General features: G+C 41.8%; 1 protein-coding gene and 1 long non-coding RNA gene across 2 annotated transcripts in view; one reads left to right on the plus strand and one right to left on the minus strand.

Moving 5' to 3' along the window:
- The window catches only part of LOC144694402 (uncharacterized), a 1,120,079-nt gene that overhangs the window by 990,792 nt on the left and 116,328 nt on the right, over positions 1–12,959 (plus strand). The window lies entirely within an intron of this gene.
- Positions 1–12,959, minus strand: part of LOC144694393 (regulator of G-protein signaling 10-like) — a 52,649-nt gene that overhangs the window by 13,796 nt on the left and 25,894 nt on the right. The window contains exon 2 of the mRNA XM_078564743.1: positions 8,783–8,901. Coding sequence (XP_078420869.1) covers positions 8,783–8,901 — 119 coding nt within the window. The remainder of the gene's footprint in view (positions 1–8,782; positions 8,902–12,959) is intronic.

Here is a 12,959-nt window from a genome sequence, read left to right on the forward strand (position 1 = left end):
CTTCAGCTAGCTCAGCTTTCATCCCCACATAGTTGCCCTTATTTAAGTTTAAGATACTAGTCTTAGACCCACTCTTCTCCCTTTCAAACTGGATGTAAAATTCAATCATATTGTGGTCACTGCTACTCAGAGGTTATTAATTAATCCTGTCACATTACACAATACCAAATCTAATATAGCCTGCTCTCTGGTTGGTTCCAGAACATGCTGCTCTAAGAAATTATCTTGAAAGCATTCTAAGAACTCCGCATCCAGGTTACTACTGCTGATCTGATTTTTCCAGTTTATGTGTAGATTAAAATCACTCATGATAATTGCCGTCCCTTTATCACAAGCACACAATATTTTCTCTTGAATACTTTGTCCTACACTGTGGCCACTGTTAGGGGGCCTGTAGACCACTCCTACTAATGCCATTTTTTCCCCTACTATTCCTCATCTCCACCCAAAGTGATTCTACATCCTGATCTCTCGAACCAAGGTAATCTCTAGCTATTGCACCAATGCCCTCTTTGATTAACAGTGCTACCCCTCCACCTTTACCTAGCTTCCTAATCTTCTCAAATGTCATGTACCCTTCAATATTAAGGATCCAATCATTGTCGCCCTGCAGCCACATCTCCGTAATTGCTATCAGGTCATATTTATTTACTTCAATGTGGGCCATCAATTCATTTACTTTGTTATGAATGCTATGTGCATTCAAATAGAGAGCCTTCAGTTTTGTCTTTTTGTTACCTTTGTAACATCTAGTCTTGACTGTTGATGTATTCTTAGGTCTTTTCTCTCTGTCCCCTCCTGCCATTCTCTGACCCTCATTTCTCATTTTATTATTTTGCTCTCCTGTCTTGACTCTACACCTTAAATTGATTCCTCACCCCTCTTGTTTAGCTTAAAGCCCTCTCTACTTCCTTTGTTATGTGATTTGCGAGGACACTCGTCCCAGCACGGTTCAGGTGTAAACTGTCCCAACGGTACAGTCCCCACTTGCCCCAATACAGATGCCAGTGCCCAACAAACCGTAACTCACTTCTTCCACACCAGTCTTTGAGCCACACGTTTGTCTCTCTAACCTGATTTGCCCTATGCCGATTTGCACATGGCTCAGGTAATAAGCCAGAGATTATTACCTTTGAGGTTCTGCTTCTTAATTTAGCACCTAGTTCCTCATACTGACTTTGCAGAACCTCTTTCCTAGTTCTACCTATGCCATTGGTGCCTACATGGACCACAACAACTGGATTGTCCCCCTCCCATTGCAAGTTCCTCTCCAGCCCTGAGAAGATGTCCCGAATTCTGACACTGGGCAGGCAACATAGCCTTCTGGACTCTCGCTCTTTGCTGCAGAGATAGTGTCAATCCCCCTTATTATACTATCCCCTACTACCACTACATTCCTTTTTGCTCCCCCAGCTTGAACGGATTCCTGTACCATAGTGCCATTGCCAGTCAGCTCATCCACCTCGCAGGTTTCACTTTCACTCACACAGGTTGTGAGCACCTCAAATCTGTTTGACAATTGCAAAGCCTGAGGCTCCTCCCCTACTGTCTGCTCTGTCCCATAAGGCTATGTTGCCTGCCTCACTGACAGTCACATCTTCCTGTCCTTCATTGCCGACCAAAACAGATGACCCTCTTCTAAGAGGTGTGAAGTATCCAGGTATTTCTCTCCCTCCCTTATGTTGCTTAGTGTCTGCATTTCGGCTTCCAGATCAATAATCCTGATCCAGAATTCCTCAAGCTGCTTACACTTCCTGCAGACGTGTTTGCCATGGATCGCTTTGGCATCCAAAAGCTCCCACATCTCACAGCTGCAACATAACACCTTTCCCGCCATTCTAACTTGTTACTTAGGAAAAAAGTAATTAAGGTAAATTAACTATGTGTGCTACAATTTACTGTGTTTATTCAATGCTAGTACCACTGACAGCTAAAGGTTATATGCTTCTTAACTACAAGGTATGTGTTTTAGATGCTTGTTTAAATTACTTTATTTTTATTTTTTATCTTTATAGTTTGATTTTAATTTTAAAGTTTTCAAATTTTGGTTTATTACTTTAAAGTTTTAGTCCTTTTTATTTATAGATCTACCTTAACTCGCCTGTCTTCAGCTGGTTTCTCTCACACTGTCCCTCAGGCTGAGCACTTACTGGCCAATCAACATACTAGCTTCCCGTGATGTCACAGTTGCTTTTTCTCTTTTTCCCGGACTGCGCCCTTTTCAAACTGAGGTCTCTGCCACTCTCCGCGGCTTTTTTAAACTGAACTCTCTCCCGCTCTCTGCGCCCTTTCCAAACTGAAGTCCCCGCCGCTCTTCGTGTCCTTTTCAATGATGTCAAGCATGTGCTAGGGCTGCATTTCTTACATTTGGTAATTTAACTCCCAACTCTTTCCCAACTGTCATGGGAGGGTGAATATTGAGATCCAATAGTCTAAATTAATAGAGTATTCAAAACATGCTCTTTAATGTTCTTTTGTGATCTTTATCCCAATGGCACACATAATCATTATTTAATCGTATCTACAGAGATTAGGCATATTCACATCTTGGGACAGTGACAGCCATCAAATGCACCCAGTATATAAATATCTGAAGACAAATCTCGCACCCAGTCAATAGCTAAATAAAATGATTGTAAGAGAACAAGAGGAGTCTAGGCCTGAAGTAGAAGTAAAAGGGAAGGTGAAATTAGTGTTGTCACAGCACAGTGGATTTTGTTTTTTTTAATTTGCCCCCACCTCAAAATGTTTGCCAAGCTGGAGTTCAGGGATAACCCTCCATTTTCTTTTCTGCGAGGCCTACATTTAGGAATTTATTTTTGTGGACTGCCTCATCAACAGGATATAAAAAGAAATGACAGTAGGGAGTGGTTCACTCTATAAAAATCCTATTGTGCCAGTTCACTCACCACAAGCTCTGGTGATGTAATGAAATCCATCTTGCTCATACTAGCATAAACATAGCTAGTTTCTCATTTCATCCAGAAGGAAATCCCCTTAAGATAAGGAGAGGCCTTACAGAAATACAGTTAAGATCTACAAACTGAGGTTCCCATGGGTCCAAAGGATCATTCATCTATAGCATAACTCCAATTAACCATGTTCAACAAGAACTCATAACTCTCTGAAGATTGATATTTTAGAATCTGAGAAACAAATTCGTTGTCTACCATCAGTTTACAAAATTATACCCTACAAGAATCCAATCCTATTATAAAGAACAACCACAAAGAACTCTGTTTATAGCACAGCCTAAAGAAATGGGAAATCACACATCAGCAAATTCTGGAGATAATGTTGAAAAAAAATACACCTGTGATCCTCAAAACAAAGGGTGACTAAAGCTCATCTGAACAAAGAAAAGTTAGGGCTGAATTTTTAAGCCCTCACGGGGGCTGGTATGGAGACAGGCAAGCACCTAGGTTCGCACGGCTGGTCAGTGCACCAGTTTCCCAACAACCCCTCCACCCCACCAGGGTCATTTTCCAGGTGGCAGGATGAGGGGGTGGTAGACAGGGCTACTTGCTCACAACTAGCAGTTTGCCAATTCAACTAATCAAAGGCCTATTAAGGATTATTGTTGGAGACCAAATTGTTGCGATCTCCGCAGAGACCGATAACTTTAAAGAAGATATTTGAATTTCTAGTGACCACTGACAATATCTCAAGTTTTAAGACTTTTACTCTAACAAACAAATTAAAAGTAACATTGACTCAATGCTATTTTGTAGGCAACTTATACTCTAAACTCCTCATTTAACTTTTTGCACAACGGAAGATCCCCTGCTATGGTTATACTTTACACTGTCCCTTAAGTGGACACTTCATTCTCCCAGAACAAGTCCAAAACAATTCTCTGTTTCCAATATTCCTTATTCCTTTCCCAGCCAGGTATCTTCTAATCCCAGAGCTGACTTTCACTGCGAGGGTTACACTGCAGATTCCTTCCACCTAGCCCAAGCGAGGTGAATCTTTCAGGCTCCTTTAAATGCTCACAAACTCAATCTCTTCAATCTGAGCACAAGCACCATTCTGTGTGGTAAACAAGAGGATCAGCATTTTCTCTGCTTCAGGTGCATGGACTAGCTGCCTCTATCTCCTGCTCACTACTTCTCTCAGACTGACTTGTGTCAGAGTGTTTCATGGATATCTTAGACACCCTATAATCCAATACTATAATGGCTTTCTATGGGCTTTTCCCTTCCAGAAGTCCATCTCCATGGCAACGTGAATCACATGGGCCTTGTTTCCAGGTAGGAATGCTAATTAACTATCCTCTAGACCCCCAATTCCATTCTATCTTGGAATTACACAGACAGTTCAATGTACAACTGTTTATAAAGCCTGATATTCCTAACACCTCCCTGTGAAACTTGGAGACGAACAGTCTACCCACTGCTAGCATAACTAGGGAAGGCGGTGACATAGTGGTATTGCCACTGGACTGGTATTTCAGAGACCCGTGATAATGCTCTGGGTGACCTGATTTCGAATCACACTATAGCAGATAGTGAAATTTGAATTCAAAAAAATCTGGAATTAGAAGTCTGATGATGACCACAAAACCACTGCTCGTTGTTGTGAAGACCCATCTGGTTCACTAATGCCCTTCCTTTATGGAAGGAAATATAGCCTACATGTGACTCCAGACCCAATGTGGTTGACTCTTAAATGCCCTCTGAACAAGGGTAATTAGGGATGGACAATAAATGCTGGCCTAGCCAGCAATGCCCACATCACATGCCATTGTCTACAGTTGGGAGCATCTAGCAACTTCTAGCATCTAGCACCATAAGACAATCTGGGCCCCACCTTTAACAACCAAGCCACCTAGGGTTTTTGTTGGGCAAAATTCAGAGTAAGTCACATGACACCATCATGCTGCAATTTTACCTTAAAGAGACAGTCGCAAAACATAATAATCTTATAAACTTTGTATTTGTAATAAACTGGAATTTTTCAATTAGCCTCCAGGTTCCCAGAGGTGTCAGGGAGCAGTGTAGCTCCCAGCAGCATATGTAGGAAATGGCACTCCAGGCAGGCTTCAGCTGCAATCATGGACCAATCGTCCCACTCCACAATGGTGGCCTAGTTTCTAAAGACATTTTTATGTTAAAGTTAAAAAAGTTGGAAATAGAGTGCCATCCTCTTGGGTCCCTTCTCTCTCACTCATCTGAAAAGGCAACCTGCTGCTCCTTCCAAGCTGGAGGGCCTCTTAATTGAACCATGAGCTTTACTTCTGTCATTAATTGACAAATTCAGTGAAAATCACAGCCAGGTGACTGTTCCCCGCAGTGCGGGTATCTGACCCCCATTTTATCAAAGCAGTGGGGTCCCAAAGTCCATGGGAAAGATCCTGCCAATAGTCAAATCAAAGCTAAAGCACAGACTACATGCAGTGTTTTACATTATGGTGCTCCAATGCCTCATACACCACACCTGTGCAGATAAAAACAGTAGACAAAATACTTATTTTAGTGTTCTCTTAAAGAAATGGGCTTATCTGCTCTTAGTAGCATTTATTTTCAATTTGGTCAACCTCAATGACTTCATCCTGCTGTCAGCTGATGTCACTTCCTGAAGAGTATTCCTCACATATTAATAACTAGAGCATAGGGTAGTGTAGTGGTTATGTTATTAGTAGGCTATTAATCCAGATGCCTGCATAACTAATTTGGTAGAACACTAGTTGAAATCCCACAAAAAGGGATGGTGGTTTGAGAAGTTGCTTTCGGTTGAAAAAGCATAAAAGGTGCTATCATTAAAAGTGACCACAAAACTATCCAGATTATCATTAAAAGCTCAACTGGTTCATTCATGCTGTTCAGGAGGAAAGGTACCATCCTTACTTGGTCTGGACTCCAATAACACCAATCCCACACCAACAAGGTTGGCTCTCAACTGCCCTCTGAAGCTGTATCAAACTGCTACATAGAGCAAGTAAGGATAGGCAATAAATGCTGACCTTGCTCGGTGTCAGTAAGGTATAATAATTTTCATAATGTTATTGGAATTTATTGTAGAGTAATAGTGGGGTCTATGTCTATATCTGTGTGTGTGTTTGTGTGTGTGACTTAATTGAATTAAAGGCAGCTGGTCTGAAGGCTTTGATGTAACAGAAGATAAGCTAAGTTTGAAATGTTAAGTAGGTAAACATAGGTGTAAAGGGAACATTTACATTTTTAAATAAACTAGACTAGATTGATTTCAAAGTGGGGGGAGGGGGGGTGAAATGTTTCACCGAGCCAGGAGAAGTTAAGAGACACTGGCCAGAATTTTTCTGTTGGCGAGTTGGGGGGCGGGGCCCGCTCACCGACGTGAAAATGACACGGGATGACGTCAGGGGTTCCCCCGACATCATCCAGCCCCATTTAAATATTCAGGAAGGCGGGCGGACAGCGAGATCAGCTGTCCGCCCGCCGACCTGTCAATGGCCAATTGAGGCCATTGACAGGATAATTAAGCCAATTAAAGGCCCTGCCCGTCCAACCTTAAGGCTGGCGGGCAGGCCAGGAGCCCCAGCGGGCTTCTGAAAAAACATGAAACCTCATTCACTGGCGGGATGAGGTTTCATGTCTGTTTTTAAAAACTTTAATAAACTTTATGTGATACTTATTAACATGTCCCATCTCATGTGACATTGCCACATAAGGAGGACATGTTAATTTTTTTTTATTTTTCTATTTTTTAAGTTTATAAAACTTTCAGCACTCTCCCTGAGACAGCATTTAGTTTTGAGGAATCCCTCCTCACCCCCCCACCCCCCGCACAGCGCTTCCCTTCAGGTGGCCCGCCCACTCTGGCAGCAGCAATCGGCTGCCTGCCCACCACTGAGCCGGTGGGGCCTGTCTGTCCATCAAGGGCAAAATTCTGCCCAGTGTGTTTATTTTTCCCAAAGATTACTGGTAAAATTCGTACTTTGATGGATTTTATTATTAGAGAGGTAAAGTCCAAAGACATAGTGAAACAATGGGAATTTGCATTCAAGAGGGAAAATATGTATAAAGGAGTGAAGGGTGTGTGTAAGGGATGGCATTCTAAGATCTAGAACAAGTGTGGAAAAGCCCCCAGCATCTATGCCTCAAGCTGCTTTTTACAAAGAACTGAAATTAAGAAAACTCACTTTGAATTGGATTGTTCAGAGTATTGTGTTTCTTTGCCTGGGTCTTTTAAAATCTGTGTGTCTTACTGTTGCCTTTACAAAAGTGTAAGGGGGAGTTAGATTAACTAGCGGATTTAGAAGTTACCATAGTATCAATTTGTAAATCTATGTCTGTACATAAAATCATTTATTCTCTTAATGAAGGTTTAATTTAGTTTTGTAAGAAATCTATAAGACTTGGTGGTCTTATTACTACTGAATTCAAGGTACGCATCTCCAAATTTATACAAATTGCAAAACAGTTGTGGCAGTGGTTTCAAGTTTCTCTTTGGGATTTGACGAGCTCAGCAGTTACCATCGGCTGTACCATAACACTCGTGATGCCCACAACCCAAGAGTTAATAAATGAAAACAAAAGTTGAGAAATAGTATAAAATATTTTCTCCCTTTTGATGGTATTTCAGTTCAGGTTTCCACTGTAAGAGTATAACATATTTTGTTGGATTCTTAGATAGTTGCAATAATAGTGAGGTTTCCTGTAAACCCAGAGCACAACACCAGAAGTGAAGTATCAACCTTGTTGATGTTGCTATTTTTCTCTGTTTAATAAAACGCTTTTTTCAGATAAATTAAAGCTAGGGCCAGAAATTTTCCTGTGTCAGGTGGGCGGGGCGGGAGCAGAGCTGATCGCCGCCCGCGATCGTCTGCGCGCCACCATTTTACATGGCCTTAATTGGCCCACCCAGCATGACACACGGCCAGTAGTGCTCAGCGCTACCTGTGCAGACGGGAGCAGGGGGAAGAGTCAGGGCCTGTGTTCTTTCGCTCGCATGCGTGCAAAAGAGTGCAGAAATTTCCGAGGCACGGAGCTGCCTCAGGGAGATTAAGTACATAATAAAAGTTTATAAATAATCAATTTAAAAATTATTTAGACATTTCCCCTCATGTGACAGTGTCACATGAGCTGGGACATGTTTATGAATTGTGCAAAAATTAATTAATAATTTTATAAAGCCTTCAGGAAACCTCATCCTGCCCATAGATGAGTCTTCCTGAAAAACACAAAGGCCGCTTGGGCTCTTCGCCTGCCTGCCAACCTTAAGGTTGGACGGGCAGCACTGTTAATTATCTAAATTACTTCCCTAATGGCCTTAACAGGCCTTTGACAGTTCGGTGGGTGTGCAGCAGCCTCAGGCGCGTGCCCACCGAACAAAAGATCTAAATGACACTCGATGACGTCGGGACACATGTCCGACGCCATCTCACGTTATTTTGCGTGTAGGCACGTCAGGCCCGCCCCACACGCCGAAGGCAATATTCAGGCCTAGGTCACCAAATTGTTCCATGTTTTCCCCAAAGTCCATGTGAATGAGCAGAAATGGTGCCAATGGTACCAATGTTCAGTTTAAATTCACAATTCTGATGTCAAACAGTTCAGAAACTCCATTCTGCCAAGGAATGAAGGAGTGTAAATCAAGATAAGGAACAGAAAAAGCCAGCAAAACATGAGAATAAAGGAATAGGAGAGAACAGAAAACAAGAAAGAGAACATAACAAAATCAATTTTTAAGGGATAGTCCCATTATGAATCTCCATTAAATGAAATAATTTTCAGATTTTCACAACAGCCACAAAAGAAACATTAACAAATCAATTCAACAAACTTAAAAGCAGACAAACCCTAAAATGTTTTACTCCTTCTGGGTCTTCTAGGAGATTTTCTAATGAAATGGCCCACTTTGAGGTTCCTGTTGCATTCTGTTGGCTACCACATGCACGCACATCATTATCATGTATTTCTGTAACAAAAAAGGCACAATACTTTACAATTAATATTTCTACGATATAATCCATTTTAGCAGAACTGATATTAGCTGAGGTTAAGGTCAACTTCAGGAATATATTTGCTATTTTTTTAAAATAAAGTTTTTCTTTTCGGTTCATGGAAAATGGAAATTCACCCCTTGAAGAATTCATGAATGAAATGTCACTTTTACAATCTGCTTTTCTATGGCAGAAATCTGTCTCATTTTTTCCCACGGTTATCTACATGCTTGTTATTTGCATCTATGCAAGCAACTATTTTTTAATACAAATCATATGGCAATAATCGTGGATGGCAGGCAGAATAACAAAATTCAAGGCACAGCATTGAAAGTGGAGTGTAGTGGGCAGAATGGATGAGATTCAGTCACATTAGGTTAGGCTGGCAGGCATCCAAAACTTACCCTATTATGCAACATTTAGGAGGCTCTTGTTTACACCGACTCCAATTACAAATGTATAAATCATCCAAATAATATTATACTTGACAGATCATATTTCACCAGTTTTCAACTCCTAACCAACCTGTGAAATCCAATATAACTGGTTGAAAAAAATGACAGATGACCATAGACACAAAAATAAAGCAATTTTAGCAAACAAAATGCTGAGGTAAGTAAATTATTTCAATAATTGTTATGAAAGCCAGACTCAACTCATTAGAGAGTGTGGGGTGGTGTGGTGTGGAGGGGAGGGGTGATGTGGGAGTGACTGGGAACTCCAGGTCCCGAGGAGCCTTGGGTGTTTTATGCATGCATGGATCGGCAGAGGGCTGCACATGCGCAGCACAGCTTTTTGGCATTCTCAGGGCACCTATGTGAAAAGGCAAAAAAAAGGTGCAAAAACCCAAGGCATGTGACCAGGAGCAGGGCACCATAATGGGAAAGAGACCCAAATGCCACCAGGGGACATGGAGAGGTCCCTAGGAACTCCAAGACAGGGGATAGAGAGGGGACAGGGAGAGGTCCCAGTTAATTTAGGAAGAAAGAGGAGCAGAGAAAGTGGCTCCAAGCAGAAAAAGGGTTCGGTTGGCAGACTTTAAGGGGTGAGGTCTCAGGAGAAGCTCTGGTGATCAAAGAGGGCTCAGAAGAAACCCTGAAGATCTAAGAAAGCAGCAGAAGGTTGGGGACTCCATGCTGCAGGTCACTGGGGCAAAGGTACCCCTTTGGAACAGTAGTATTCTGCTCTGCACAGCCAAAGAGCTGAAGTTGTGCTTGCTAGTTGGTGCTTGAGGGCACACTTGGGGATCCAGGGGAACAGAATCTCGGGAGACAAGATTGAAACCCTGCAAGATGAGCCAACATTGACGCCATCCAAGTTGAAGTAACTTTTGGAGATAATTCTTCGAAGGTGAAGACTTGTTTGCTCAAAACCCATGGAATCCTGTGGCTTTATTCTCTTAGTAAGTGTCTTGAATCTTAAACTTTGTCCACTTTAAACAAAAAGTTAAGATCCTGACTGGATGTTGCCAAAAACTTGGTCCCGGGTCATAACATAATAAAGTTTAAGACATTACCCTACTATTCTGGGATAGAAACTATTAAAGCTTCATGTGTTTTTTACCAACACTACATTGACAACAGTTTCCATTGTTCCAAAATCACAAGGGCTCTTTTGTGACGAATCCCAAAATCTTCCTATGTCCCAAATTCATTTTGTTCAGATTAAGTGAAAGAAAAAGAAATGGTACATTTATATAGGACATTACTTAGCTTTATATTTAAACATCTCAAAGTCCTTCACATTCAATGAATTGATTTGAAATGGAGTTACTGTTGTTAGAGGCAAAAGCAATAGCAAGAGCCACAAACAGTGATGAAGTGAATGACCAAATTACCCATTTCTAGTTGGATTGGTTAAGGAAAAAAAGATTAATCAGGATATTGGGAAAACTGTTCCACTATAATTGTTAGCTATTTTTATACAGCTGCTTGTTTAAGTCTGGTTCTAGGAGATGCTTGAGCCAACTCTAAGGCCAGGATTTTTCGTTGGTCAGACGGGCTTGGCAGGAGTGGGTGGTCGGCTCAACACTGCCATTTTACATGGGTGGGCCAACTAAGGCTGGCTCCACAAGCGGTGAGCATTACCTGTGCGGGCGGGAAAGGGGAGGAGGGAAAGTCGGGTCCAGCACTCTTTTGCGCATGTGCGCGCGGAGGAGCTCTTCAATCTCTGAGGCACGGAGCTGCCTCAGGGAGATTGACGCGCTTTTTAAAAAAAATAAATAAAAACGATAAAAATTTAATGAACGTTCCCTCATGTGACTGCGTCACATGAGATGGAACATGTTTTTATTTTTCAGAATAAGTTTTTATATGATCATTATTAGCTTTAGGAAACCTCATTCCCCTCGCGGGTGAGGTCTCCTGGCCTTTTCATCTGCCCGTCAACCGTTAGGTTGGACAGGCAGCGTAACATTCATGTTAATTACCTGTTTAATGCCTTAATAGGCCTATCAAATATCAGGGAGTGTGCAGCTGACTCCAGCACGCGCCCGCCGAACGAAATATCGTGAGACAACACGATAACGTCGGGACACGCCCAACGTCATCGCGCCTCATTTTATGTTCTGACGTGTTAGGCCCGCCCCCGCACACCAAATGGAAAACTCTGCAAGGTTTACACAACTAAGTCTGGCTCCCTTATCCCAGTGGCAGAATTGTAAACTCTAGAAACATTTGACCTATGATTCTCCTGCCAGGATAAGAGAGGCAGATTTAGAAGTCATGAATGGGAGGAGCCAGTACACAGATAACAGTCTCCAAAATCTGACCTAACTAATTACCAGCGTAAAACCAGCTTTTAACATCCATTCGAACTGGCAAAATGGGCTGTTCCTTATCCAGTGTAGTGTAAAGGGTTAATAGCTGTTATGCTAACAGCTAGAGTGCATCATCAGTAATGTCAGATGATGCTGAATCACATGTAACTGAAGCCTGAGGGAAGAAGGTTCTACTTAAGAAGTTTGCTTAAGTGTGTCTATAAATGTTCACTAGTTTGCAACAGCATGGCTTCCAGCTCTCTTTTATCGAAGACACCCAGAGCCCGGTCATGATATTAATACACCTAATGCCAGGCCCCTTTGTACATCAACATTTCCCAATCTAACACCATTTAAATAATACTCTGCTATTCTGTTTTTTCTACCAAAGTGGATAACTTCACACTTATCCACGTTATACTGCATCTGTCATGTATTTGCCCACTCAAATATGTATAAATTGCCTCGAAGCCTCCTCACCACTCACATTCCCACCACGTTTCATGTTGTCAGCATACTTGGAAATATTACATTCGGTTCCTTCATCCAAATCATTGTTATGTATTATGTATAGCTGGGGCCCAAGCAATGATCTCTGCAGTACCCCACTAGTCACTGCCTACCACTCCAAAAAAGACCCGTTTATTCCTACTCTCTGTTTCATGTCTACTAACCAATTCTCAGTCTATGCCAATATATTACCCCAATCCCATGTGCTTTAATTTTACACACTAACCCCTTAAGTGGGGCCTTATCAAAAGCTTTCTTTCACATCCACTGGTTCTCCTTTATCTATTCCGCTAGTTGCATCCTCAAAAAACTTCAGTAGGTTTGTCAAACATGATTTCCCTTTCATAAATCCATGGTGATTTTGTCTAATCTGCTGATATTTTCTAAGTGTCCTGTTATCACATCCTTTATAATAGATTCTAGCATTTTCCCTATTACTGATATTAGGCTAACTGATCTGTAATTCAGTGTTTTCTCCCTTCTTTCTTAGATAGTGGAGTTACATTTGCCACCCTCCAATCTGCCAGGACTGTTCCAGAATCTACAGAATTTTGGAAGATGAAAACCAATGCATCCACTATTTCCACGGCCACCTCCTTTAGTGCTCTGGGATGTAGATTATCCCTGGGCGGCCCTGGGGATTTAACGGCTTTCAGTGCCAGTAATTTCTCCAGCACTATTGTTTTAGTAATACTAATTTCCTTCAATTCCGCCTTCTCACTAGACCCTTGTATTTCTGGTTCCCTAGTATTTCTGGCAAGTTAT

Source organism: Cetorhinus maximus, chromosome 20 (genome assembly GCF_964194155.1).
Source record: "Cetorhinus maximus chromosome 20, sCetMax3.hap1.1, whole genome shotgun sequence".
Taxonomy (NCBI): domain Eukaryota; kingdom Metazoa; phylum Chordata; class Chondrichthyes; order Lamniformes; family Cetorhinidae; genus Cetorhinus; species Cetorhinus maximus.